This window comes from Dipodomys ordii, unplaced genomic scaffold, assembly GCF_000151885.1.
Source record: "Dipodomys ordii isolate 6190 unplaced genomic scaffold, Dord_2.0 Scaffold14, whole genome shotgun sequence".
Lineage (NCBI taxonomy): Eukaryota > Metazoa > Chordata > Mammalia > Rodentia > Heteromyidae > Dipodomys > Dipodomys ordii.
The window spans coordinates 1,199,872-1,215,599 of NW_012267230.1; the positions used below are offsets into that span (position 1 = coordinate 1,199,872).

Consider the following 15,728-nt stretch of genomic DNA (forward strand, 5'->3'; position numbering starts at 1 on the left):
GATTCCTCAGCACCACATAAGCAAAAAGAAAAAAGCCAGAAGTGGGGCTGTGACTAAAGTGGTAGAGCAGTAGCTTTGACCTGAAGAGCTGAGGGACAGCACCCAAGGCCCAGAATTCAGGCCCACGACCGGACCCCCCCCCCAAAAAAAAGAAATGAGCAAGGCAGGTAGTATCCCTGTCAGTTTGGGGGTTTTACTTGGGGTATCTCATGAGGCTAGATGATGTTACCCCAAGCTATAGATGTGTAACAACCAATCAAATTCAATCACTGGAGCAATCTTGTGTGTGTGTGTGTGTGTGCGCATGTGCACGCAAAAGCCAGGTTTGAACTCAGGACCTGGGTGCTCTCTCTCAGCTCCCCCTCCCCCCCTCCTCCCTGCCCCAGGGCTAGTGCTCCACCACTTGAGCCACAGCTCTACTTCTGGCTTCTTTTTCTGTTGTTGTTGGTTAATCAGATAAAAGAGTGTCACAGGCTTTCCTGCCGTGGGCTGGTGTTGAACTGTAATCCTCAGATCTCAGTCTCCTGAGTAGCTAGGATTATAGGCATGGGCTACTGGTACCTGGAACCATCATTTAAGTTTGTATAGCACATCCTGACATAGACTGTCCCAGTCATTGAGTGATGCAGTTGTGGGGAGGACCATGGCAGGAGACACACACACTGGACCGGGCTCGGAGACACCAAGCACCGTGAGAACAAGACTTCAATGGTGGCCTTTTAGATCCCCTGTTTGATGGGCAGGCACACTCAGAGCGCTTACAGCTATCCATGTGTTCCCGGATACTCAAGTCCCTCCTCTGGTTCCTCATTGGCTGGATGCTCAAGTCCCTCCTCTGGTTCCTCACTGGCTGGATGCTATGGGACAATCTTCCCAGTCTTCTTTTCTTTTTCTTTTTTGTCAGTCATGGGGCTTGAACTCTGGGCCTGAGCGCTGTCCCTCAGCTCTTCAGCTCAAGGCAAGCGCTCTACCACTTGAGCTACTACTGGTGGTTTATTGGAGATAAGAGTCTCACGGACTTTCCTGCCCAGGCTGGCTTTGAACCTGGATCCTCAGATCTCAGCCTCCTGAGTAGCTAGGATTACAGGCGTGAGCCACCGGCGCCCGGCCCAATCTTCTTTTCTATTGGCTAATTGTTAACGCATGCACACTTGGGGATTAGTTGATTTTAGAAGCAGGCTTTGGTTGTCTCTCCCCCCCCCTCTTGTTCTCTTGTGGCAGTCCGGCTTTTCTGGATAGGTGCTTTCCTGAGTTCTGTTTTCATGGTGGTTCATCTTTCCTCCTGTCAGTTGGCACCTTTCTGATGTCCTGTTTGTCCACCCTGTTTGCCTAGGGACTCTCCAGGTGCATGAACTTTGCGATCGCCCTGTCAGCAAACTTGTACAAGCAAGCATGTAGTAACTTCTATTTTCTATGGTGTGTTAGTACTGGAACTTGAACTCAGGGCATGCCTGTGCATTGCCCCTTAGCTTAGTCTTTCAAGGCTGGTGCTTTACCACTTGAGCCATACCTTCATTTCTGGCTTTTTGCTGATTAACTGGAGATGAGTCTCTTGGCTTTGTCTGCCTGGGCTGGTTTCAAACTGTGATCCTCAGATCTCTGACTCTGGAGTAGCTGGGATTACAGGCTGGAACCACTGGTGCTCTGCACCTAGTAAGTTTTCATTCAGGGTCAGATGCCTTTTGTTGAAAATGAATCAATGACCACTGATTTTATTTCCAGTATGTAGGAGGTTCCCCAAGCCTGACCTTGTGTCTTGTGGGGCTGCACATGCAGTGTCTGGAACATTCCTTCACCCTTGATCCCTGGGCCCAGGCCTTTATTCAAGACCACAGCCATCGCATCACAGCCACCATCAACGCTGGCTCATCATTTAGTCTATTTGGGGATAATGTTCCAGATTGCAGAGTCTATAAAAGAGACAAATGTTATTCTTGATTGCCTCTGCAAGTTAGGCACTTTGTACAAGGCATTCCTTCAAACAAATGTGTCCCAAGCCTCCCACATATCTTTCTCGACTGTTCTCTAGGGAGGGCCTAAGCCAGTGTAGGTCTAAAGAAGCTTCTGTACTGACAGACAGTCCAAGCTATCTGTTCAGCTATCAGGACACCGTGGGCTCAGGACTGGCAGGTGGACAGGTCAGCAGGGGCTACAGAGAGACGGCCGGCAGCTTCATGAAATGCAGGAAGAAATACCAGAGCCCTGCCACGTGCTCAGCAGGCCTACAGAATCATCTGGAATGTAACAGCTCCGGAGTTACACTGATCCTTGTTCAAATCCCCCCTCAGCCACTTAGGAATGGTACAGTTCTAGCCCAGCCTCTGATTCCCCAGGGATAAAAGAAGTCAGATGATCTGCATCTACTTGGTTTCAATGGGCAGTGCTCTGCTCAACTGTCAATCATAATGCAGAAGCATTTATATCTATCTCTAGGTATATGTAAAATTGTGTGTGTGTGTGTGTGCGTGCGCATGTGCACGCACATGTGTGCCAAACCTGGGGTTGGAACTCAGGGCCTGGGTGCCATCCCCAAGCCTTTTCGCTCAAAGCTAGTGCTTTACCACTTGAGCCATAGCTCCACTGCTGACTTTGTTGGTAACTAACTGGAGATAAGAGGCTCATGGATTTTTCTGCTCAGGCTAGCTTTGAACTGAGATTCTCAGATCACTAGGATTACAAAAGTGCGAGCCACTGGTGTCCGATCCTAGCTCTACTTTTGAATTTTTAACAAATTGATATTATAAGGGTGATATACAAAGGGGTTACAGTTACACACGTCAGGTCATGAGTACATTTTGGACAACGTCACCCCTTCCCTTGCTTTCTCTCCATTCCCCCTCCCACCTCCCACAAGTAATGTAGCTCATTTTCAACTTAGTGACTAATGAGTACCATTGCATTTGTTTATCCTCTGTCCTTCCATTTTTGTGCCTCCTCTTACGCTCCCAAAGACATATAAATGAATAAAGAAAAAGACAAAAGGAAAAAAACAGCAAAAAAAAGACAAAAAAGCCCTCTTGTTTCAATTTCCTGGAGTTCCTTTCAGTAAGTATTATTCTGTACGATCAGATGCACAGAAGCATTGCACCCTTCTGTTCCTCTCCTGAGAGTACCCTCCTTTGGTCTCACGGTGTGTGGATGGATGCCTAGACTTCTGTATAATGTATTGTCATCTATCTTGGTGTATTTTAGATTTAGCTTTTGAATATGAGAGAAAACATGTGCCATTTGTCTCTCTGAGGTTGGCCTTCTTCACTTCACATGATTTGTTCCAGGTCCATCCATTTCTTGCAAATAACATAATACGCTTTCTAAGAGATGATCCATTGTCTGTACGTACCACATTTTCACAATCCACTCTTCTATTCTGGGGAATCTCCATGGCTTGGCTAGTGTGACTAGTACAGCAATGAACATGGGTGTGCAAGTGTCTTTAGGGTATTCTAATTTGTGATATTCTGGGTAGATCTAGCTCCATTTTTAGCAAACACGTGAGGGTAATTGTGGGACTCTTGGAGGAGATTGGGGAGTGAGGAGGAGGAGGAGGCAAAGAGGTTGTGGGAGGGTGAACATTTGGAAGTCTGTTGCATCTGTGAATGAAGTTGGCAAAATGCAGCTCACTGAGAGCTATAGTAGGGTGGGCAGTGTAAGTGAGGGGTCCGCCTGCATCGAATATGCTGTACATGAGGATGAGGGAGAGTCATGAAGGAGGTGAATCTGATCAACATTCATTTTCTGCATATATGGACATACCAAAGTAAATTCCCCTGTGTTGATGCTAATAAAATGTCTGGCCAGGCACAGTGGCTCATGTCTGTCATCCTAGCTACTCAGGAGGCTGAGATAGGAGGATCACAGTTGGAAGCCAACCCAAGCAGAAACATGTGTGAGACTCTTCTCTCCAATGAACCACAAAAAGCCAGAAGTGGGCTCAGAAGTGGTAGGTAGAGTGCCAGCCTTAGGCAAAAGAGCTCAGAGACAGCACCCAGGTCCCGAGTTCAAATCAAACTCCAGGACTGGCACACACACAAAAAATGTCAGAGGGGAAAAAAATCTGTCATTCTTTCTCCTTCCCAGGCCTTGTTCCTGTATGAGCAGCTGTGGAAGACTGCTGACGTGCCTGAGCAGCTCCTGAGGTAGGAAAACAAAACCCAGCCTGAGGCTGAAGCGCTCTCTGGACTCTTTTAGGAAAGCCTGGAGGGCTCCTTGGTCCCCCTCTCCCTCTCTCCCTCCCTCCCGACCCCCACTTTGTTTTGCAGTATTGGGCAGCTTGTCAAAGGGGTGACATGCTCACACATAGATGCCATGAGCACAGACTTCTTCCTGGCCCACGTCCAGCATTTTGAGAACAGTTTCTCATTGCTTTCACCAAACCAGGTACCACTTTCCTGCTTCCCTTCCCTCTCCCTGCCGGTCATGGGGTTGCTTTATGGGGGGCAGGTGAAGATCGTGATGGCAGAAGTATTAACCTCTAAGCAATAACTTGGGGCCAAATATTTTTTTTTTTTTGGGTCCGGTTGTGGGTCCTGAACTCTGGGCCTGGGCGCTGTCCCTCAGCTCTTCAGCTCAAGGCTAGTGCTCTACCACTTGAGCCACAGTGCCACTTCTGGCTTTTTTCTTTTTGCTTATGTGGTGCTGAGGAATCGAACCCAGGGCCTCTGGCATGCAAGGCAAGCGCTCTACCACTGAGCCACCTTCCCAGCCCCGTTGGGGCCAAATATTGAGCCAGGTTTTCTCTAGTCTCTTTCTCCCTCCCTCCCTTGCTCCTCCTTCTCTGTCTCTCTTTCTCTCCTTCCCTCCCTCCCTCCGTCCCTCCCTCCCTCCCTCCCTCCTTCCTTCATTCCTCCCTCCCTCACCACCCTCCCTCCCTCCCTCCCTCCCTCTCTTCCTTCCTTCCTTCCTTCCTTCTTTCCTTCCTTCCTTCCTCCCTCCCTCCCTTCCTTCTTTCCTTCCTCTCTTTCTTTTTTTGACAGCCTCTTGAGACTTGAACTCAGGACTTGGGTGCTGTTCCAGAGCTTGTTTTGCTCAAGGCTAGTACTCTACCACTTGAGCCACAGCTCTACTTCTAGTTTTTTTTTTTAACTGGAGATAAGGGTTTCACAGACTTTCCTGCCTAGACTGGCTTTGAACCACTATCCTCAGATCTCAACCTCCTGAGTAGCTAGGATGACAGGCGTGAGCCACTGGTGCCCTGGGTCCAGTTTTAAATCTCCAGATACCTTTATCTCTATAGCCTCCTCCTCCTTCTTTTCTTCCTCCTCCTGTTCTTTTTGCTCCTTGAATTTGAACTCAGGGCCCTGAACTTGCTAGGCAGATGCTTTACCACTTGAGCCACACCTCAAACCTTTACTTAAGAAAAAGGTTTCTTTTTTTATTGTAAAAATACTGTACAGAGGAGTTACAATTCCATGGGCAAGATAATGAGTACATTTCTTATCAAGCATTGTTGCCTCCTCCTTTGTTTCTACTTCCTATCCCTTCCCATCTCCCCCAGAAAAAGGTTTCTTTCTGAGTGTTAAATCAGCAGCCTAGAGAACACCACTGGTATTCAGCCAAGGGATAGGTTTATTCCGGAACTACAGGCTGGCCCCAGGCCAAGTTGGTACTCTACATGGCTGGTAAAGAGACCAGACCCAGGTAAAGGGAGGTGAGACCAGGTAAGGGGAGGTGTCTGGGAAGGGTGTGGCTACATTGCATTGGTTATATGACCTCAGTGGACGGGGTATGCCTCCAGGTATGCCAGTTGCCTAGGTAATGCAGACACTAGGCAGAGACTTAGCCAAGAGGAGGGAGGAGTCTGCTTGCCTTCCCAGGGCGAGTAGCCAGAATTATAGACATGAGCCACTATGCCTGGCCTGCTTTAGTGATTTTTTCAAATCCAGCCTGGCACTGTTTTCCTTAGGGCTAGCCTGGAACATGAGTTTTTTGGCCTATGTGATATACCACATTTAGGCTAGTCTTCTTCTCTCCCTCCTTCCCTCCCTCCCTCTTTTCCGCCCTTCCTCCCTCCCTATATTTTCTTCCTTCCTTCTTTCCTCTCTTCCTCCCTCCTCTCCATCCCTTTCCCCTCCTCTCTTTCTTATTATCATTGTCCTCCTCTTCTTTCCTCTTCCTCTTTGTCTTTCTCCTTCTCCCCCTCCTCCTTCTCCTCCTCTTCCTTTTCCTCCTCCTCCTCCTCTTCTTTCCTTCCTCCTCCTCCTGTTCCTTCTCCTTCCTCCTCCTGCTCCTCCTCCTAATAACTCTCTCTCCCTCTGTCCCTCTGTCCCTCCATCCCTCTATCCCTTTTTCCTTTCTTTTCCATTGTTAAGATGGACTCTAGGCCTTGGACAAGTTAAGCAAGAACTACATCCCCAGGCCACAACATTGCATTTCTAATTTAGTCCCTAGTGAGAACCATGAACTGAATTAAAAGTCACTGAGGCGGGAAAGCCAGCACTGGGCAAAATGGCTGGAGAGCAGGCTGGTGTAGAAGAAGGCTTCCAGCTACAATCGTGCTTCCTAGATTCCAAATACCAGTGACTGAGAAAAACGTGTGTGGACTGTTTACAGTTGCTGAAAGTACATCCGTGTTGTATAAAATAAAACAGTATGGAAAAGGGAGATTCCCGGAGTTTTCCCAAGCATGCTGGCCCTCACTCACCCGGGTGCTGTCTTGTCTCCTAGGGGCCCTTTGGCCTGGTCTGGAAACACCTGGTCACAACTGGGGTGAGGGTGGGGGCTACTGCCACCTAGTGGGTGGAGGCCAGGGCTGCACTTCCCATCCCACAAGACAGTTCGATGGAACCAAGTTCAGGGGCTCAGAGGTCAGGGGGGCTGTGGGAGAGCAGCCTCCTTCCTCAGGGAGGTAAAGGGAACCGTTGGCTATTGACTTCAGAGTTCTTTAATAGCATCCCAAACACATCCACTTGTATTATAAAAACTGCAACCAAAGTCAGATGCTGGTGGCTCATGCCTGGTAATACCAGGAGGCTTGAGATCTGAAGATCCCAGTTCGAAGCCAATCTGATCAGGAAAGTCTGGTTATCTCCAATTAACCAGCAGAAAGTCAGAGGTGGTGCTGTGGTTCAGGTGGTAGAGCTCCAGCCTTGAGTGGAAAAGCTAAGGACAGTGCCCAGGGCACTGGTGGTACACACATGCAGATACATATGTATATGTATCTATACAGTTATAGTTGTTTTTTTTTCTAATCAGTCGTGTGGCTTGAACCATGATCCTCAGATCTCAGTCTTCTAAGTAGGTAGGATTATAGGCATGAGCCACCAGCTCCCAGCTTTTTTTTTTCTTTTCTTTTTGGTACTGGGGTTTGAACTTAGGGCCTGGGTGCTGGTCCCTGAGCTCTTTTGTGCAAGGCTGGTGCTCCACTAATTAAGCCGTAGCTCTACTTCTGGCTTTTTGTGTGAATGTTGGTTGTAGGGCTTGAACTCAGACTCTGGGTGCTGTCCCTGAGCTTTTCTGATCAGGCTAGTACTCTACCACTTTGAGCCACAGCTCCACTTTGGGTTTTGAGTGGTTAACTGGAAATAAGAGTCTCATGGGGACTTTCCTACATGGGCTGGCTTTGAATGGTGATCCTCAGATCTCAGCCTCCTGAGTAGCTAATATTACAGACGTGAGCCGCTGGCACCCAGCTAACTTTTGGCTTTTTGTGATTAATTGGAAATAAAAGACTTTTCCTGCTCAGGCTGGCTTTGAAATTAGGTCCTCAGATCTCAGCTTCTGAATAGCTAGGATTACAGGAGTGAGCAACCGGTGTCCATCTATGTATATATGTATGCATGTATATATGTAGGTAGGTGTCTATATATACATAGATGTCACATAAAGTTAATAAATGTAATTCTGTCTTGCTGAGACAAAGTGTTTGCAACAGGAGTCTATTGTGTGCATGTACTGTAATTTATAACAATGTGGTTATATGCCACTTAATTTGCCATTATAAACTAAGTTGGGATGATGACTCCACACTTAGTTGTTTGTGAGCGCTCATCTCTCTAGTTTGCTTCAGTTTCCTCATCTGTAAACTGCTGCAGAGTAGCAGTGCCTAGGGTGCTCTGTTAGGTGAGCAAGCATATTCATGAAGTCTTCAGAACAGGGCCTGGTGCACAGGAAACTGTTTCTGCTCTCCTTCAGCTTGGACTCACTTGCTAGCATATTAACTTTGCAGGTTAACTGTTTGGCGTGGAAATACTGGGAAGTTTCCAGGTCATCTATGCCACCTTTTCTCTTGGCCACGCTCCCGTAAGTGAACATCTGGACCCTTGCTGGCCCAGCAGAGAGGAGGGTAGGGGGTGGAGACCATGGGAGCCAATGCGATTCTCTCTTGCTCTCTCATATCCCTGGGTCAAGGGGAATCAGAGGCCAGCTAAGCCCCGCCCTCCACATTAGAGCTTTTTCTTTTCTTTTACTTTTGTTCCTGTACTGGGCCTTGAACTCAGGTCTTGGGTGCTGTCCCTAGGCTTTTTTTTTTTTTTTTGGTCGGTTGTGGGGCTTGAACTCTGGGCTTGGGCATTATCCCTTGAGCCACAATGCCACTTCCAGTTTTCTAGTGATTTATTGGAGATAAGAGACTCACAGACTTTCCTGTCCCAGCTGGCTTTGAACTGTGATCCTCAGATCTCAGCCTCCTGAGTAGCTAGGATGACAGGCATGAGCCAAACAGCAGTACTAGGTTTTAAATTCAGTGCTTCATGCTTACTAGGCTGGTACTCTACCACTAAGTCGTGCCTCCAGCCTTTTTGGCTGTGGTTACTTTTGAGGAGCATGATAGGAAGTTCATTTCTCTTCCCTGGGAGAAGAGCATGCTGGAGAGTTTGCAGGGAGGAGCATGCTGGGGAGTTCTCAGGAGAGAAGCATGCTGGGAAGTTTGCAGGAGAGGAGCATGCTGAGAAATTTGCAGGAGAAGAGCATGTTGGGAAGTGTGTAGGAGACAAGCATACTGGGGAGTTTGCAGGGGAAGAGCATGCTGGGGAGTTTGCAGGGGAAGAGCATGCTGGGAAGGTCACAGGAGAGGAGCATGTTGGGTAGGGGGTTTGTAGCTCCCAGTGCTGATATAGGCTGGGATCTGGGGTCTCCTGTTCCCCGTCCCCCTGTGTCCAGGGCCCGTTTCCTGGCTTCAGTGCCCGCCTCGCGCTGTGGGCCCTTCCTGGTCAGCCTGGGGAAGAGCCGCCTGGACCACTTGGTTTTGGATTCCCACAAGAGGAGCTTGGTCCTCAGGAAAGTGCAGGAATGTCTGGTAAGGACGGCACATGCACGGCCCTCCCCTCTGGTATCTGTGACCATCCCCGGGGCCCTGGGGACATTGGGTGGGGTCTTGAGCCCCCTGAGGTGGGCAGAAGGTGGACTTGTGGGTCCCAAGGCAGTGCTGAACTCCTGCACATCCCCGGAGCGAGTGCGGGATGCCTACGCTAGCGCTCTTCACACTCTTCTGGGGGCAGAAATCAATGTCTCAGCCGGGCGCTGTGGCTCACATCTGTCATCCCAGCTACTCAGGAGGCTGAGATCTGAGGCTCATGGTTCGAAGCCAGCCCAGGCAGGAAAGTCCATGAGACTCTCATCTCCAATAAACTGCCAGAAAACTGGAAGTGGCGCTGTGGTTCAAGTGGTAGAGCACCAGCCTTGAACTGAAGAGCTCAAGGACAGCATGCAGGACCCAAACAAACCAGGACAAAAAAACCCCAAATCCAAATCCAAACCCAAACCCAAAAAAATCAGTGATCCCTGGCAGGGATGGTGGTGATTCAGAGCCTGTGAATCTTGGGGAGATTTGGGGGTTTGGGGCTGGCTCTGTGACCTGGGCCCCAAAGTCTCCCACCAGCTCCTCTTTGCTTTCAGGGGGGCTCTGTTGCCGACGAGTTCGCCGTGGACATCATGGGGGGTCTGCTGTGTCACTTGCCAGGGACTGCCATTGAGAGAGACATCTCCCCTCGGGCCTGGGCCTCTGCCCTCCACAGCCTCCAAGGCTGCCCAAGCCTCAGCTCCGAGCAGAGGGCCGCCATGAGGCACAGACTCCTGGAACAGTCTGGGTGAGGGGCCAGGCTGGGCTCTGGGGACTGGCACGCTGCCAGCCATGGCTGTCCACAGCCTAGCATGGTGGCCACTGACATGCCTTGGGACAGAAAAGAGTGTAAAATATGACACTTTTTATGGGAGGGGGGCACTGGGAATTGTACTCAGAGCTTCATGCTCTACCACCTGAGCCATGCCTCCAGCTCTTTTTATTTATTTATTTTTTATTTGTGAACATACTGTACAGCCTCCAGCTCTTTTTGCTTTACTTTATTTATTTATTTTGGGTCCGGTCATGGGGCCTGAACTCTGGGCCTGGGTGCTGTCCCTCAGCTCTTCAGCTCAAGGCTAGCGCTCTACCACTTGAGCCACAGCGCCACTTCTGGCTTTTTTTCCCCTGCTTATGTGGTGCTGAGGAATTGAACCCAGGGCCTCATGCATGCAAGGCAAGCACTCTACCACTGAGCCACCGTCCCAGCCCCTTTAGTTTGTTTTTAAGATAGGGTCTTGTACTCTTGGTGAGATGACAGACATGCACCATCACACCTGGCTTATTGGTTGAGATGGGGTCACATTAACTTTACACCTTAAACCACAATCCTCTTAATCTCTAACTCTCAAATAGCTGGGATTATAGAAAGGCCCAACAGCATTTGGCTCAAAAGTGGCCAGTTGTTTCCCCCTCTGTCCCTGCACCACTCCCTCAGGTAAGTACAGAGCATAACCTTTACCACCAGAACTGAAGTTATATTGGCATTAAGATAGAGGTGATTAGCCCAGCACCAGTGGCTCACATCTGTAATCCTAGCTACCCAGGAGGCTGAGCTCTGAGGATCACAGTTCAAAGCCAGCCCAGGCAGGAAAGTGCATGAGACTCTTATCTCCAATTAACCACCAGAAAACTGGAAGTGGTGCTGTGTTTCAAGTGGTAGAGCGCTTACCTTGAACTGAAGAGCTGAGGGACAGCGCCCAGGCCCAGAGTTCAAGCCCCCCATGACTGACAAAAAACAAAAAAAAAACGAAGAAAAGAGAGTGGTAAACTACAGTAGATGTTCATTGTCTAAAAACAATGAATTCTGGTTCGGTACCATTCTATCAGATTCATGAGAAATTTTGTTTTCCTTGCTGTATGAATAGACTGTTGAGGTAATTTAAAAAGGATCCAGCTGTACTTTTATTGAGGAAGGGAGACAGGAAACAATATGGTCTAAGTGGCAGAAACTGGATCATTCCAACTGAAAACAGAGGGAGTGGAATGCAATGTGAAACTCCAGGGGTGGGCTTCGAGACTGGCTAGATCTGGGTTCTCAAATGATGTTCTCGAGAACCTTCCTCCCATCCCTCTGCTGGGCATTCCTGGGCGTGGCCCTTCGTGTCTGCATGTGATAACAAGAATTGGCCTCCAATTTCCTCTTTATTGGGGGATAGTCAGAAAAATCAAAGGTAGTACTGTCAGATTTCCCAGGGTGGCACTGCTGGTCAGCCATTATCCTGTGCAATTTTTGAAAACAAAAGACTGGGGGTGGGCAATGGTGCCCACCACTGCGTACTTTTTTTTTTTTTGGTCGGTCGTGGTGCTTGAACTCTGGGCCTGGGCGCTGTCCCTCAGCTCTTCAGCTCAAGGCGAGTGCTCTACCACTTGAGCTACAGCGCCACTTCTGGTTTTTGGTGGTTTATAGGAGATAGGAGTCTCACGGTCTCTCCTGCCCGGGCTGGCTTTGAACTGTGATCCTCAGATCTCAGCCTCCTGAGTAGCTAAGATTACAGGCGTGAGCCACCAGCGCCCGGCTCACTGCGTACTTTTTCACTTCACTGTTGATGATCTTTCCTTAGCCCCCCTGAGAACTGGACAGCCGAGATGACAGAGGATCTGGGGCCCTTTCTGGCACTTCTCTCAGGAAGTGAATTACACTCCATTGCCTTAAAGGTATCTACTCTGTCTTTTCTTTCTTTTTGCTTTTGGTGCCAGTCTTGGGGCTTGAACTCAGGGCCTGGACGCTGTCCCCGAGCTATTTCGCTCAAGGCTAACACTCTACCACTTGAGCCACAGCTGTTCTTCGTGCATTTTTGGTAATTAATTGGAGAGAAGATTGTCATAGATGTCCCTGCTCCAGCTGGCTTTCAACTGTGATCCTCAGATCTCAGCCTCCTGAGTAGCTAGGATGACAGGTGTGAGCCATTGGTGCCCAGCTTTGACTTGTTCTTCTTACCCACACAGTTTCCTGATATACTGCAGCAAACCGCATCCACAATGGCGGGGACACTGCCTCCTGCATTGCTCTGGGCTGTCTTTGAATCTGTCCGGAATAGTAGCAAGAGGACCCCCAGTTTGGACCCAGTGTCTGGTGAGAGTTTCTGGGTTTCCCATCCCATGTCAAGGGGCAAGATTTGGGGCTGAGTCTCTGCTAGTAAGAACCCTGTCTTACTTTCTTTCTTTCTTTTTTTTTTTTTGGTCGGTGGTGGGGCTTGAACTCTGGGCTTGGGCGCTGTCCCTCAGCTCTTCAGCTCAAGGTGAGCGCTCTACTACTTGAGCTACAGTGCCACTTCGGTTTTTGGTGGTTTATTGGAGATAAGAGTCTCACGGTCTCTCCTGCCCGGGCTGGTTTTGAACCGCGATCCTCAGATCTCAGCCTCCTGAGTAGCTAGGATGACAGGCGTGAGCCACCAGCGCCCGGCCCCTGTCTTACTTTCTGACGGAAGGAAAAGCAATAGAATGGTGAAAGCCACAGGCCAGTGGATGACCTTTCTATAAAGGGATTTGGGGTCAGTGTCAGTCTGTTTAATAAGTGAATGCGCATAGCAAACATTTCAGGAGCATTGGCTTAGAGGTCCAGCATGATGTAGCAGCTCAATATGGCAGGCGAGGGGGATCGGCTGGCTGGATTTGAAGCCAGTCTGCCCCTTCCTGGCTGTGTGACTTCGAGGAAGCTCTTGTACCTCTCTGTGCCTCCTTTTTCTCCTCTAGAAAAATGGAACAGAACAGAACCTAACAGAAGCTGTGGGTTATTGAAAGGATGAGTGGATTCACATCAGGAGGCTGGAAAATGCTCAGAAAGTGTCTGATATTTTTTACTGCCCTTCCCGTTCATCTACGAAGTGCACACTTGTTCCAGGCCCGAGGAAACAAATTTAATTAGAACCAATACAAATTATAGGCCGGGCACCGGTAGCTCATGCCTGTAATCCAAGCTACTCAGGAGGTTGAGATCTGAAGATCTCGGTTCAAAGCCAGCCCGGGCAGGAAAGTCTGTGAGACTCTTACCTCTGATAAACCACTAGAAAACCGGAAGTGGTGCTGTGGATCAAGCAGTAGAGCACTTGCCTTGAGCTGAAGAGCACAGGGACAGCGCCCAAGCCCAGAGTTCAAGCCCCCAGGACCGAACAACAACAAAAAATTATAATGGTAGTTCATAGTCATAGCTTGCCTGCTACATTGTTCATCCCACACATATTTATTAATTTATTACTATTATTATTTTGTTTATATGGTACTGGGGAATTGAACCCAGGCTTCACGCATGCTAGGCAAGCACTCTTCACCAAGCCACATTCCCAGCCCCTGGTCATGATTTCTTTCTTTTTTTGCCAGTCCTGGGGCTTGAGTTCAGAGGCTGGGCACTGTCCCTGAACTTCTTTTGCTCAAAGCTAGCACTCTACCACTTAAGCCACAGTGCCACTTCCAGCTTTTTCTGTGTATGTGGTACTGAGGAAATGAACCCAGGGCTTCATGCATGCTAGGCAAGCGCTCTACTACTAAGCCACATTCCTAAGCCCCGCCCCCATGTTTATTGCACATGTTCTATATGAATGAAAGAGAAGGTGTCCACATTCTCCAGAGCTGATTTCACTCCACATGGGGAGACCTATGTGTATCTCATGGTGATAAAAGCCAAGAAAGACAGTGAAGCAGGGAAGGAGTGGGTGCTGGGGGGGGGGTGCTGCTTGACAGGAAGGAAAATCATGAATAAAGTCTACCTTACTGAGAGCGGGGAAGACTACCCGGTGCTGGGTATTCTTGACTGTAATCCTGGCTATTCAGGAGGCCAAGATCTGAGGATCATGGTTTGAATCCAGCCTGGGCAGGAAAGTCCTTGAGACTATTATCTGCAATTAACCAGCAAAAAGTGGAGCTGTGGCTCAAGTGGTAGAGGGCTAGGCTTGAACAAAAGAAGCTCAGGGACAGTGCCCAGGCCCTGAATTCAAGCCCCAGGACTGGCACAAAACAACAATAACAAAAACAATGTGAAGACCCAAGGAATTGTGGGAGCTAGCCTTGTGGGTATTTGCAGTCATGGCCTTCCAGGCGAGGGCTGGCAGACACCAGGGGTACAAGCAGGACAGGAATGAGAGGCCCGTGTGCTTAGAGGGGACACAAGACCAGGCCAGTGCTGTGGTGGTGATAGAGACCCCCCCCACCCCGCTTTGACATGGGACATTGAGCAAAGAGTCCCAGTCTGGCTGTGTCTCCCTTGGGTGACGTTGCTCTGTGTGTACTGGCTGTCCTCCATTGCTCTCCCATGAGCCAGGCACCATGAGTTTCTCAGTTCCTCTTTTTTCTTTCTTAAAATTTTTTTGGGGGCTAAGACTGGGACTTGAACCCCGTACCTGACACTGGCTGGCACTCTCTTACCACTTCTCACTTCTGGCTTTTTTTATTTTGCTGGTTCATTGCACATAAGAGTCTCTCAGATTTGTCTGCCTGGGTTGGCCTTGAACTGCGATCCTCAGATCTCAGCCTCCTGAGTAGTTAGGATGACGGGTATGAGTCACCAGCTCCTGGAAGTCCGAATTCTGGGTTGGAAATTCAGATGTGTGGAGGGCTAAGCAGACACCATAAATAACAATGGTTCACATTTATTTATTAAGTGCTTACTGTTGGCCTAGCCTGTGTAAGTGCTTTGTTTTATTTTTTTTTCTTTTTGTGGTCATGGGGCCTGAACTCCGGGCCTGGGCGCTGTCCCTCAGCTCTTCAGCTCAAGGCTAGCGCTCTACCACTTGAGCCATAGCGCCACTTCCAGCTTTCTTCTGCTTATGTGGTGCTGAGGAATCGAACCCAGGGCCTCATGCATGCAAGGCAAGCGCTCTACCACTGAGCCACCTTCCCAGCCCCTGTGTAAGTGCTTTTTATCACAGCCATCCAGCAAGGTGATTTGGTCTTCATTTCACAAGCGAGGAAATGGAAGCAGAAAGCGATGCACTAGCTTTGGATCTGAGGCTGACCCTGCTGATCACCACCAGCGCTTCTTGCCCAGGGGAAGCTCCATCTTTGTGTCCCAGGCTGTACAAACTATTGGCCCCTTCATAATTTTGTTACCCGGAAATGAAAATGGCTGAAGTGGAATTCAAGCTGGACCTTGATTCCTCAGTCCGATCTGAGAGGGGAAGAATATTACTCAGTAGAGAATAATGGCATCTCCTTACATCCTCCTTGCTCCGCCCCACCCCTTCCCTGTATCTCCCACGCCTCAGGATGCCATGGAGATGCTGCTCCCTCCTCCGATGCCATCTTCAGATTGGCTGAAGCCAACGCCTGCTGGAAGGCGGAGGACCTGCTCTGCATGGATGAGGACACGTTCCTTAAGAACGTAGAGCTGCTGGGGACCATCCGGGGTTTCAGCCACCCCCAGCTGATGGCTCTGAAGGAGAAGGCCATTCAGGTGAGGTTCATTCCTCAGAGAAGAATCCAACAGAAGAACAAATGCCCGGTATCCCTGCGAACTCCT

At 49.2% G+C, this 15,728-nt stretch overlaps 1 protein-coding gene across 1 annotated transcript in view; it reads left to right on the forward strand.

The window, feature by feature from the left end:
* The window catches only part of Otoa (otoancorin), a 59,602-nt gene that overhangs the window by 28,872 nt on the left and 15,002 nt on the right, over positions 1-15,728 (forward strand). The window contains exons 16-23 of the mRNA XM_013011160.1: positions 4,078-4,136; positions 4,260-4,377; positions 8,165-8,238; positions 9,097-9,232; positions 9,832-10,022; positions 11,839-11,932; positions 12,224-12,350; positions 15,475-15,662. Coding sequence (XP_012866614.1) covers positions 4,078-4,136; positions 4,260-4,377; positions 8,165-8,238; positions 9,097-9,232; positions 9,832-10,022; positions 11,839-11,932; positions 12,224-12,350; positions 15,475-15,662 — 987 coding nt within the window. The remainder of the gene's footprint in view (positions 1-4,077; positions 4,137-4,259; positions 4,378-8,164; positions 8,239-9,096; positions 9,233-9,831; positions 10,023-11,838; positions 11,933-12,223; positions 12,351-15,474; positions 15,663-15,728) is intronic.